The 13,760-nt window shown below is 40.9% G+C and overlaps 1 protein-coding gene across 3 annotated transcripts in view; it reads left to right on the top strand.

Moving 5' to 3' along the window:
• Positions 1 to 13,760, top strand: part of BAIAP2L1 (BAR/IMD domain containing adaptor protein 2 like 1) — a 40,140-nt gene that overhangs the window by 17,125 nt on the left and 9,255 nt on the right. For 2 of the 3 annotated variants that reach the window (XM_053471420.1, XM_053471422.1), the window contains exons 4-6: positions 12,329 to 12,390; positions 12,491 to 12,562; positions 12,920 to 13,057. In XM_053471420.1, the coding sequence (XP_053327395.1) occupies positions 12,329 to 12,390; positions 12,491 to 12,562; positions 12,920 to 13,057 (272 nt within the window). The remainder of the gene's footprint in view (positions 1 to 12,328; positions 12,391 to 12,490; positions 12,563 to 12,919; positions 13,058 to 13,760) is intronic. The other variant, XM_053471423.1, reaches the window with a different exon arrangement.

Raw genomic sequence — 13,760 nt, 5'->3', positions numbered from 1 at the left:
AATATTTAATTGATGTTGCTATGGTTATTCTGTATGAACAAGGTATTAATTAGAGATAAGAGTTTCCCTAATATTCTATACAAAGAAGAATACATATGGCAAATGGATAGAGGCGATCCTTTCCTTCCTGTACGGAATATGCAAATTAATGCTTTGAATATTTTTCAGGCTTTCAAACCACTCATGTTTTATTTGGCCAGTCTACCCTTAACCCCTGTTAATCACCTACAAAACATGCACTGTGGTTTATTTATAAATGTTCATTTCTGGAGCTAAGTTCAACATGTGGAGCAGTCGCCATGGAAACCACATCTAGAGCTCGGCCGAAAACTTGCTCTTTATAAATACTGCCTTATATGGTCATTGGTATCCCTCCAGCATCTTAGAGAGCCAATGAACAAGAGCTTTGCTTTAGGAGGTGTAGTGGTTCGAGTTGTGATTTACCGGCAGTGTGTATTTGACTATGTTCTATATATAGATAGTAAAGCCTTTAGAAGGCGATGAATGTCCTTTATTTATAATGTTATACATTATACATTGTACATGTTATTCTGACTTCTGCAATACAATCATGCACAGCAAACATTCTGAGCTCCTAGAAGTCAGGGGAAGAAAAGAGGACAAGAAGGGTTTGGGTCCAATTTGGGAATAATTTGATTAACTAAAGAATTCTCTCGCCTTGTTGTGCTGCGTGTCACATGGCACTGCTATGTAGTGTATCTGTGATACCTGGAGCCATTAGTGTAAACCCAGAAGGATCCCTGTAATCATCTGTGATACCTGGAGCCATTAGTGTAAACCCAGAAGGATCCCTGTAATCATCTGTGATACCTGGAGCCATTAGTGTAAACCCAGAAGGATCCCTGTAATCATTTGTGATACCTGGAGCCATTAGGGGTAAACTCAGAAAGATCTTTAGATTCCACATACTCTTTGCTGATTCTTCAGTTCGAAAATAATTTACGAAAGAGATTTACACTTAACAGGAAAGCTAAAAGGTTTCCATATAATTTTTTTTCCTCCTTACTCGTTCACCTGGCGGTGTTCAGCCTGAAGGAGTGCCACGGAGCAAACAGAAAAGAGCAAACATTCACACACCATTCTCCACTATTTACCTAGTTTGATTGTTTGTCCACCTGAGGTTTCTGGGAAAAAATGTTTTTTGATGACAACGTTTTGAAGGTAGTTACAGTGCCTGGCTGGCCTATCGAGGAAGCCTTGAGGCCGGCCATCTAATTATAGGCCATAGAATCTCCCTATTGACGGCAAGCCTTCATCAGGAGTATGTTTGGCCAGACATATCACCTCATGTATGATTTGTACTGCCAGTCAGCCCCTGTGCCGCTTTGGCTATCGCCCCGGGCCCCCCCATACACGTGTAGAAAACAATCCAATTGACTTCACGTAGCCGATCAGTGGTCCTAAACGTTGGACCACGGAGGGAGTGGGAAGCTCTGCAGATTCCCTCAGAGGTGAGTAAATGTTTTCTTTATCTTTGAATAATTCATAGGAATTTCTCTACTTATTTTTTACGGGTAGAGCCAGATTTTGGCACCAGATGTAAATTAAGGGGACTGTTGGTTGTTGGTAGTTAGGGGCCTGTTTCATACCCCTGATAGTAAAGGCATTTTTTTATGGGTACATGGAACTTGAGCTATTTTGAGATATTTGTACTGAGCTCTAAAGGTCTGTGCAAGAGATAATTTGATATTTGATGATTTGTGGAGGTCCCAGGAATCGTCGCGGCTTTAAGAAGTTCATCCCATTGTAGTTAGAATCTTCTGTTGTTCTTCTTTGAGCAACACAGCTGTGTTCTGTGTTATTTTACTGGATATTTCTGCATTTGACTTTGAAAACATCCTTTCGATTCCACGTGCAGAGATTTCTCGGTAAAGGTCTAGTTTGTCCAGGCCAGCTTGAGACTTGCGACTGAATTAAGCTGGAAGCACTGGGCCGGTTAAACTGGTCTCGCCAGAAATGTAAATAATCTACAAATGGCTGAGAACGCCACGAATGCGAATCTGTTTTAAAAAATATGCATATAGGTCTGTCATAATCTGCAGTTATTGAGTTATCAATGGATAAGGACTCAATGAGTGCCATAGACTTCAAAGAGCAGCCCAAAGCCACAACCTCCATGATTCCTAATCTACCATCGATTTCCTGAAATGCTCCCGGGAAATTACTTTTATAAAATACAAATATTTAGGATAAAGGACCCTGGGTCTGTTAAAGCGACACTTCACATATCCAAAAGGACACTTTAAGGCATGGGATAGCCAAGTGTCCTCATTAATTTGCAAATGAATGGAGGGATTCAGCAGACTCCCCTCCCCCCATACAATTGCACCTCCTCCCCCAGCCAAACACATCTGCTTGCCCTGCGCAGGCACAGTATACTTACTACCAGCTAGCTTCAGTATTGGCATCCAAGACCCATCAATCGATTCCTACAGATTTAATGAATGCCTATTAAGGTACTCACAAAGTACTTAATACACATTCTTCGTTGGTGGTGCTGTATGGAAAACTAGACTGTCTCTTTAAATGAGAAGCTGTATTGGTGCCAGATACCTTGTATCACACAAAGACAAGCTTTGGCACCACGGTGAATTTTCGTTCCCATGATGCTCAATTATGTTTTATGGTGTTGCAGCACGTGTGTTCCCTACCCCTTTCCATGTGCCCAACTTCTTATGGTTTACAAAGTCTTATAATTTTGGAAATTAATGTTTGCCACCTATAGTCATGATTTAAAGGGGCAGTCCCTGACACCCTCTAAAGAAAAATGCTAGCCCTGCAGCTGCCCCCCTCGTCCGTGGTCAAATGATTCTTGTCACTGATTTGGGTGGGGAAAGGGGCAAATGCAAACGGGCAGATTCTGAGCGCACCTCTAAAAATGTATAGGGACCAGGCAGCCATCATATGCATAAGTGTTGGCTGGAGGGACTTGTCAACTAAAAAAAATAAAAGTTAAATATAAACCAGGAACAAAGAATTTCTGGGTTTGGAGGAATGGATCTTCAGAGCCATGTTCATATATTACCCAAATATGTGGGATTCCTGTGCTCAGCAGCATGAGGGTAACCAAGGTAAACCAGCATTCATTTCAATTGCTCTGCTTTATCTCAATCTCTGTAAACATGGTTAGATCGCAGGTCAAAGGGTAACCTTAACCAAAGTAAGCTTGTTGTAAAGGTCCTCTTCACCCAGGGTCTGTACCGTAGGATCCGGTGATCGTGGATGCACGTCTGTTAATCATGTACTGTGAAGAGTAACCTCTGCATTTTGCCAGTCAGCAGATGAGTTGTAAAAAAAATAGGTGCAGATGTTTGTTTTTAATTGAATTTAGAAACGGTTACGTAATCAGGTTTACGAAAGGCGAATGCGTTACCCAATGCATTTCATTAGGTGCATCAAAGTCGCTGTATTGATCCCTTTCCCTTCTTCCAAGTAACAAAGCAGTCCTTATATCCAGGCACATGGAAACCTTGTAGCTCTGTGCGGAATTGCTTGCGTTCACTTGGCATGTTAATGACTGACAGCGCTTTGTGGAATACAACATAGAAACATAGACTTTGATGACGGATAAGAACCATTTGGCCCGTCTACTTTGTCCATTTTAACTGATGTAATGATGTAATATATCATTCACATCATAGAGGGATATATGATTGAGTCATCTCCAGGCTTTCTTCACCTAAAGATTGCACTAAAAACCCTGCTACCCAGTGGCTAACTTTGAGAATTTTCATCCACCTCTATGAAATGGGACCATTTTTTTTAAGTAAAATAGTTAATTACGTGCAAAAAATGGCCAGGGCCGCCCCTTTATAAAGCAAACTTAGTACACGGAGTTGAAACCACAGCTTTCCTGCCAACTCCCTCTTTGGTAAATAAACTCACTTTTGCAATCGATATAATTGTGTGGTGGTACGAGAGGACCTGGGTGGAAACTAGTGAGCCATAGTTGTGAATTTGTTCAGACCATCGTGACAGTCAGACCTGTTTGTAGCGTGGATTATTACATGTACATAATTCAGTTTTTTACATATCAGAGTGCTTGGTGGTGTTGCTGTCGACAGTTCTAGACTGAGATATCAGATCACTATAAGGAGGCGTCCGTTTCGAAATGCCACCACCCAACACACCCTTTGATGGTGACATCTAATGTTACTCCCACACCCCACCATCCAAGATCCCATCCCATCATCCGCTCTAATCTTAACACCAGATAACAATAGTATCAAACCCTGAAAAACAGGATACCTGTTCTGATCTTTCAATAATGCTGAGTAGCCAAACCCTTGAAAAGCCTCCCGAACTTAGTTTTAATTTTAATAATAATATAATAATCATATGCCATGTCATAATAAAAATAAATGTATTAAAATAGCAATTTAAAATATACAGATTAAAAAGGCACACAAATATTGAATTGTAAAGTAACACCCTTTGAATACTCAATGAAGACATCTCAATGGCTCTCCTCCGTGCCAGGAAGAAAACCATTTCATGTCCGTATGGTACGGCACTTGCTTGTGTTTTCATGGATCTTACCCCAGCTGAATGTTGGTGTCTTAGCTCCTGTGGTTACGCAATAAATTATTTGGACCACCCAAGCTAGACAAAGCTTTTCTACAAACCCTCCAGTGTTTGACATCCTACCAGGTATGTGTCAACCCAAAAAAAATACCCCAAAACGAAACTGGACCTTCCCCTTTAAGTAACCATTATTCGAAATTACTTCTCGTTCCCATATCTTGACCTCTTAAAGACTGACAATGCAAGAAGATATTATTTTTCTTCTTTTTTTTAGTGATTACATACTTGGAACAGTGATAACTTACACTTAATCTGCCCTCATGGCCACTTGTGCGTGAAGACAATTTCATTTTTCATGCACTCTGAAACGGGGCTTAATAAGGATGAAGGACAACCTTGAAAATAGTCATTGTTTAGCAAAACCGTCTATGTCATTGGTCGCTAAAGAAACTCGAGACGTTATGACATGCCTTGCCCCCCGTGCTGACCTTTACCGTATTTTTGTGGGATATTTTCATTATTTCCAGATTAAAGGGAGCTTAATTTCGTCAACTGAATTAATTGTTTCAAAGAAAGTACTTTCCCTGGCTGTTTAGAATCTAAAGTTTAAGATTTCATAAACACAAAGGACTTTGATGTTTGATTTACAGAATGTCCATATTACCAGCATTCTGTTTTAAGTATCGCTCCTACTTAATTGAGGCACGCCACGGACAGCTACACAGCCAAGTTTAGATCATGCATACTCTCATTTTCCCCCCATACATAACCGTTTTCACAAAAACTCTTATCCATGTTTATGGTCCATCTTCTGGTTCTAGACTCTTCTGTCCCTTTTTGTCGTCTGTGTTCTTCTCATCAAGGAGCTCGGAATGTTTGCTGGGTAAGAGAGTGTTGCGGTGTTCTAAAGCCCTCAAAGTCTCAATACAGCAGGAAAGTAACTGGTGTAAATAAACTAAACCTAGCTTCTTCTAAATGCCTTAAGCAGTTCCCTAAATAGCTAGAAATAAGCCCAAAAATGAAGGTTGGTTATGCATAGGCAGAGATTAGTCAAAGAAGGCAATGCATGACACCTTAGACACATACTTAGTCTGCCTTTAGTGCCCTGTGGGGCAGATTTAGAACAGTCTAAGGCCAATATAGTATCTGCGTTATGGGATACAGAAGGTATTGGGTTCTAAACCTGCTAGGCCTGATATGTGAGTCTCCAGCAACCATAAATGTTATAGTTCGTGTGTCTTTTAGCCTTACTGCACATTGGAAAGGCTTCTGAAGTGCTTTAGTACAATGTCATTCCCGTACAGAACAGGATTTCCTGGTCATTATGTCATTTTCTGCCTTTTACCTTTTGCGAAATCTGTATCGTTTGACCTAGTAAATGTTTACTTTGTTACACTTGAAAGTTTTGTAGGCAATGAGAATGGGGTTTGTCTGGAGCGTAACAACCCCGGGCATCACGAAGAAATAATTGTGTCCGGGCCCGGTTAAAAGCACAGTAATGTGTATAAAAGCAGCAGAAAATCTATAATTAGTTATAAATATACATTTTTTTCTAAATTCCTTAATAGCATAAACAGCAATCGATCACAAAGTCACATAGGAAAGTCTTGCTAAAACTGTACCCCCTAGTCACACTTCTAAGCACGCCGCTTAAGATAAGAAGGCCCCTGTTTACCCATTTATTATTATTATTTATTCATCATATTCTGTAGCGCTGTACTATGCGTAGACAGGACGTAACAAGTAGTATATAACATAACAATTTGATTTATGGGAACAGGTGAGCAGGACAGACATCTGTCACATGGGGGTCGTAGAAATACATGAGTTAAATGGCCCTTTTACGTGGTGCTGGGGCCTGTGGAGCTGAACCCAGGGAATGTCCCTGCTGATTGCTCCATGTTATAGGTTCCATATGGCTCGTCCACTCCCTGTTGTTGTTGCTGGCTTTCGTGCATATAGGTAACAGTAAATTCAGATAATGGATCTTTAGCAAATCAGCCATATTAATGACTTCCTCCGTTTGCAGAGCCTTTGTTTGTATAAAGCATAACGTAAGCGGGAGGGATGTTGATAATAAAAGGTCCTCAACCTGTAATTAGGGTGGCTTTGTGAAAGAGATTAGCCATTCTTAGTTACTGTTTAGTAATTTCAGGGTTGTTGGAGGGGATATCAGTTAGCTGGGAGATACCCCCTTCTTCCATTACAGGTAAAGCTGGAACTAGAAATGTTTTTGGAAGAAGCCAGTGGGGCCTGGTCATGGTTAGTTTGGTAGAAGCCAGTGGGCTTTGCCCTGGTTAGATTTTGAGGAACATATGTTGGCGTTGTCCGCTGCAATAGACGGGCATTCACTATGCTCTCCTTATACAGCCAAGGCCTCGAGGTCTAGTAGTGGAGAAGGGAGAGCTGTTCTGCTCCTACTCCCTTCTGGAGATTGGCTAAATGGGAAAGTAACTTGTCCCGTTAAATCACCCACAAGAGCAGACAGTATGAGATGCGCCAATTGAGAGTCACAAAACCATTGAGAGATGTGACTCCAGGTTACCCCCTGTCGGTTAAAGTAGCAGGAGGATCGCACACACCCTATGTTTTAGTTAATTTAATGGAATTAGTAGTACAAAATTGCTCAAGTTCCTGGTAAAGTCATGAGTTGGTGTATTATCTCTGGTTAAATGATTGCATTTGACCACAAAGAGCTTGGCTGGAGCAACAGATGCGCTTATTAATTATAAAGCACAAGTAATCAAAGTGATTGCTCAAAAAGTCAATTCATTCAGTTTTCTTGACTACCATAGACTTTCTGTAAGAAATGGCATAACGCCCTTGGCTTGTCCCTTCTCCAAACATTGCCACCTTAGACTTCCACAGACTTCATGCTGTCTGCAGAGATGGGGGCGACTTCTTGATCTGCCCCCAAAGGACAAGTTCTTTGGGAATATGTCCCAAGAGGCTCGATCTTTCTTAAGGAACCAAATCCTTTATTTCCCTCTCTAACGTTCGTCGTTACTAGATGCTTAGTATGTTTGCCAGGTGACTCTGTAACACAATGTTCTACAGCCATAAACACCACAGCACTGTGTGCAGAAACTGTAGAAAATATGTTAATGAATTGTGTAAATAAAACATATTATTCTTTTTCTAAATGCTGTAGAATAGCCAAAGGCCATAAAGTCTAACTAAAGCCTCATCCCTTAGCCGTGTCTCTAAGCGTCCTTCTTGGGTCATTTGTGGTGTTGCCTGGTGTTCAGAGGATCTTCTTCACTGGGGAATTTGGTGGGAAACGTGTTCATTAATGTCAGTATTAATTAATAGTATATTAGTAATTCATTGTAATAATCGCTAAATAAGCTTATTTAATGTATTCTAGGCTTTAAAAAAGTGACCAATCCTCGTTAACCAATCATATGACCTTTGAGTGAGCCTCGTCAATGCAGAAATACATTAATGCCAAGCTGCTGCCTTTTTGACTTTTTATTTCCGTGTTCCTTTTTGTTCTTTTGGAAGGCAAAGTTCTGCAACAATGCAACCCCAAATAAAAGTGTCTGTATGTGTGTGTGGCTTTATAAAGTACTTCCAGTCACCCACGGTGTGTGTTTTTTTTGTGTCCATAGTTACAGAATAACTCTGTTCCGCAAAGTGATTAAAACTTAGGCTGATTCACAAGCTACACCGCCAAGGGCAATCCAGCTATCTGAGCTGTTATCCCAGGGCTGCTGAATGTGCCATTTGCCTTGTGTGGATCTATTGACAGATTCTGTTTGATTAGCTTTATTGAAGTGCTGGCTTTTAACCCCTTTGCTGCCGGGAGGGAGAGCAACACCCAAGTTGTTTATTGCTCACCGCCCAGCATGGAATGTCTGAAACAATTACTAACAGAGCAACGCGCAGGGCAAACCGTATAGACTGTGATTTTAAAGTCTGCTCCTAGAGAAAAAAAGAGACCGTTCAGAGGATGAAGGGATTGGAGTTTCTAAAGGGGACTGTCACTCCTAGAAAGGGACACTTGGGAAGTATGCATTTAAGGATCAAACCTCATCATTTTGCGTGCTCATTGGGTATATTGACTCGGCAAAGAAAGTTTATGGGGTTTAAAAGGTCAGAATGGTACCCGATTTCCAAGAACATGCAGCATGCCGGCTAGACCTGTCCAACACGCCTCTCGGCTTTCTAAAGGGGGATGTCTCGGGTAGGGATTACCTAATCATGGATCTGCGTCTGGGACTCAGGGCCAGCTCTAAGCAGACTTAGTCTCTGTGGCCCTTCCGGCATGCACAGGAGAGAAGAAGGTGGTGGCGCCCCCTATCAGCTTATTCCCATAGAGAGTTGCCCTGTACCCAGATAGACATGGGCAGTGTAGATTAATGTAACCAGAATAGCATGGCAGGGAGTACCCGGCAGAGTCATCCTCTTGGGTTAAACAGTATAACGTGTCTCTCTTTGTCCACTCGAGATGTTGGGAGGTACTCTTCATGCCATCCCGCCATCTTTGCTTTTGGTTACACAGTCTGTTTTGGGTTTTACACGTGCAATCGACATGTGCATTGGGCTTTAACCAGGGTGTATCTGGCAGCTCTCTGTATTTTCACACGCCCGATGCATCAGCAATATCTGTTGTACACATTGTAACCCTGAATCATGCATGTATGTTAATTAGCACGTCAGTCATGTTTTATCCGAACATTAAAATTGACGTGTATGTCCATGCTGTACACAAGAATGTTCAAAGGGGCACGCCAGGTCCGTTCAAAACATTTTGAAGTTTATTTTGTTTAATAAGAAGACTTTTTCGATAATATCTTGATATTAATACATATTATTATTTGTCAGTGTCGGATTAGGTATAACTCTGATTCTTACCTGTTTAACATTTCCAGCAGCACGGGTGTATTATTAATGTTGGTGGTAAACATGTAATTAAAGAGATATTAACACAAATTAACACATTGGGCAATCAGCTCTGTCTTCTACACAAATTTGGTGCATAAGTTTAATACACAATTTTTATTTAACAAAATAGAGTGAAATCGGACATACTTCATGTGTTTTTCCAAGCAGTGCACGCGTTTTGCGATATCTGAGTCATGCCCATAGCAGACAGGGCACCATGCTGCGCATGGTGGAAACATGACCCCGGTGTAGGCCAAGAGTCAATATTTAAAGAAAGAGTGTTGCAGAGCAAACAGTATTCTGTTCTCACAAAAGGTCGTGGAAACCGTTAGCAACAAAGACACAAGTTCCGGAAAACATTGCGTATAAAGCGAGGACTAATGGGGATGCTGTTGAAAGGATAAATCAACCGTATGATGTCACTTCCCGTGTTCTTCAACCATGGCTGGCCAAACTGATCACAGCAAAGAAGTCAAACTCGAATATGGGAAGGGTGGAAGTCTTTGAAAGGTGTGCATAAACCACCAATCCCAGTAAGAGCCGGATTCATGTCTACCTCCTGAAGTTATCCTCCGGTTGTTACTCATATCTTAAAATGACAACATAGCGCTAGATATTCCATTACAACACCCCCCGATTCCATAACCACAAACAGCACAGATGTAGTTCATGCCTAACCCGGTGAAGGTCCTACATAAAGGTGTGGTAGAACATCTTTACGTTGCTAAAGGTCAAGCTACAGTTCTGAAAATTCTATAGTTTATTTGACATTCCCTTAATGATTAGCGACTCTGATAAACAGAACGGTAGTATAGTATTCGGTAGGTGAGATTTCTTTTCCTGAAGCCTCTCCGATTGGCGCCAAACCGGAGAATGCAGCATAAGGCGACGTTTTGTACCGTGACTCATTTTAACTGCGCGTCTGTAGCTCTATGTGGAAATAATTCCTAAAGATTGCACTCGGTGAAGACCGCACAGGTTTTCGCTTGCCTAGTGCTCACAGGACAATGAGCGAACAAAGGGTTAATAACGCAGTGGATAAAGTCGTTCTATCTGAGGGGTGTAAGTAGATTGATTAGATGCGGTGGAACATTTTTACACTCCACTCCAAATGTTAATCTGCTCAAACATTCTAATTCCTGTTCCGACTGTTTAATCTGATTACGGATTGCAGGCATTGTATGGGCATTTCAATAAACATTGAGTCGGTGCCTTGACTGCTCCCGTTTACCCGCTCACGCATAGGCAGGTCCTGGTGAGAATCCAGCTCCGTACTCATATTGTTCTCCTTTACAATTGTTCTTTCACCGGCTATTTGCTTTGGCCATCCCTGAGAAAATCCCTATTCTCCCAGACAAAGGTAGCTTCTCGTTTTCCCTTGATTAGATTTGCAGAATGATTTAGAATGAGATACTATATATATTGTGTTCTCGAGAGCCAGCAAATAGTTGAAGTTGATACCTAGCTTGGCCAGTTACTCTGGTAGCTTCTTCAGGGCTTACGTGAGCCTCGAAGGTATTCCAATACCTTGGGGACTCTCAAAGTCTGACCCGTGGATTGTACTCCATTCTCCAGTTGAATGGGTAGATTCTTAGGGTCACGTAGTCTCCAGCTGAATTCTCCTTTTTCTAGAGAAATGTGCCTTTCCTTGATTGTATGTATTGTTCTTATACCCTACTTGAAATTTACACGACCATTCCTTTTAAAGTTCCTCCAAGGTCAGGCTTTGTCCTGTAGAGTTTCTAAGACAAACGCTTCGTAAGGACTGCTAAACCCCTAGTTTTTTCCATTCGTTAACATGCATCAGGTTAGCGTGACGTTGGCCAAACTTTATCACTGCTTGGTTCATACCGAGGGAAGAATGCCTGCGCACGCACAAAAGCACAAGTACCTGGTGGTGCTGCCTGGCTGATAGTTTCACTGATCCCTAAAAAACAATAATACATTACAGTTTCAAGTATTTAAGTCATAACACTTGAGGGCTTCTATAGGCACCACTTTTATAGCCATGCCAGCTTCAACAAAACCCCTCAAAAATCGAGTGCTATAGGTGTGTGCTTAAAGTTGGTAATCCCTCATTAATACTGATGGAAAATAATAATGGTGACTCAACAACCGGTGAAAAACTAGTAATGAAAAAAAATACATAACTGGTGACTCAACGAAAAAAACCACGGCAAATAACTATTTCCTGGTAGTGTATTATTCCTTTTTTTTCCCTCTTTTTTGGATTGCACAATAAATGGACAAGTATAACTTTCCCAAATTCTACGTTTCACAGTTTGATAAATATAATAAAACCTGCGTAATGGTGTTTAGGGAAGCCTAGAAGTCTGCATAAGAGAAACATTCTCTGTGATTTTATAAAACCTAGTTGATCTTTTTTTTATGGTTTTTATTTAATCTTTGGACAGCCTATATGTTTAGCGTTACAAGTATGCCGGTTGCATTAATTGATCGTTAAACTAACCCCAACTGGTCACATTGGCTATTGGGAAACTTTCTCAAGCCACCTGTCGAGCAATTCCCACCTTAAGATTTTTGGCTGCTGGTTCTGGTGTGGAAAGTTTTTCTGTGAGTTGAGTTATTTGGGAACTTTGAGAACCTCTGGGAAAGGGAGCTGCAGACCTAGTAGCGAAAAGCACATGCAGCAACTTGGAAGGTCAGGGCAGGTCACAAGATCTCCCCAACTGACCCAAGAAAAGTGGGACTATTGCCACATAGGACTTCTGGGTAATGATTAGAAAATGGGACTGTCTCATCAAAACTGAGACACTTTAGAGCTATTCACTCAATAAAGAAAATATATTGTGTGTTGTATTTTTATTTCCTCTATCCTGTTCTGTTTTTGGGTTTTTTTCTTGATGAATATTCCTTTATTTTTTTATATTTGCAGGGCTAGTTCTCCAGGAAATCTCCAGCGTACACAAAAAACTGAATGAAAGTCTAGAAGAAAATGTAAGTAGATGCCTGGAGCAGAGAAGCCTCGTGTATTCCTATAACACAGAACGAGGGAACTGCTGCTTTAAACTGGGTTTTATTTTCTTTTTTTCCCCAGTTTAAGAAGTTCCACAGAGAAATAATAGCGGAGTTGGAGAGAAAGACAGAACAAGATATTAAATATATGAATGTAAGTGCAGCTCGTGAACTAAACCTTTGTCGCAGTGATAAAAAATATAGATACAAAATATGGATTTAACCCTATTATTTGTGTATTGTTTTCCGAATATAATCGTATTACTGTTGACCTTTAAGCAAGTTTATTTTGGATCTTCTTGGCTCCTTGATAAGAGGACAACCCAGGAAAGAAGCCACAACCACCCCAGCATCAAGATGAAGTTTGATTTATAACCCGCTGCCCCTTTATCTCGGCCATCCGATCTTTACCTACCACTCGCAGGGGCATTTGTATTCTGTTTTTAATTCTGTGTGTTTTCGTTCTTCCTTGCTTACGTTTTGTGTTCTTATTCACGCCTTGCTATTGCAGGCCACGTTGAAAAGGTACCAAACCGAGCACAAGAATAAGTTGGATTCTCTCGAGAAATCCCAGGCTGAGCTCAAGAAGCTGCGGAGAAAAAGTCAAGGAGCAAGAAACGCAACAAAATACGAGGTGAAGGAAACCGAGGTATGTATCCAATAAAATAAAGTGGCTGCTGGGGATTGGTATATGAGCCAAACAGTCGATGTGCGTGGGGATCTTTTTGGGTCTTTTGTTTTCGATTAACTAATTTAATTTTTGGACCTTTCAGTTCGGACGGAATTCTGAATTTTCATTTGGAAACTGAATTTGTTTCTCTTCCCATACAAAAAAAAAAGTATAACTTACAAACAAAGTATAACTTACACCCTCTTTTTCAGACATTCGTAGGAATGCACAAATTTGCCAAAGTTCGTTACGATTCGTACAAATCTGAACGCGCAAGTCTAGCGAGCGGCGTTGTTTTATACGAGAAATCGAAGAACCAAGCTGGTTTTTAGAAAGAACCGTATTTTTAAAAGCTCTTTTAAGTGATATCTATAACAAAAATATGGAGCACGTTCCTATTCAAAGTGCGTCTGTCCTTCCGTGGAGACTCATTCTGGTTTTTGCCTTAGAAGGTGGAATAAGTTGTGTTTATTTAGCCACAAACTTCTACATATCTCAGCTTTACTAAGCTAAATGAGTTCCTTTTAACCCCAAATATTTCCAAAGCAATAACGCTCATTGAAGAACAAAAAAGCCCAAGTTGTAGGTGGTTTTGTGAAACAAATTATTGTTTAAAGTGATGTCATAGATATAGCGTTTCCTTCTTTCCTTGGGACTGGGCTGGCAAGGTCACGTAACTCTT

The sequence above is a fragment of the Spea bombifrons genome, chromosome 7 (genome assembly GCF_027358695.1).
Source record: "Spea bombifrons isolate aSpeBom1 chromosome 7, aSpeBom1.2.pri, whole genome shotgun sequence".
NCBI lineage: Eukaryota > Metazoa > Chordata > Amphibia > Anura > Pelobatidae > Spea > Spea bombifrons.
The sequence above is the reverse complement of the archived record's forward strand: the minus strand, read 5'-3'. Positions and strand labels throughout refer to the sequence as shown.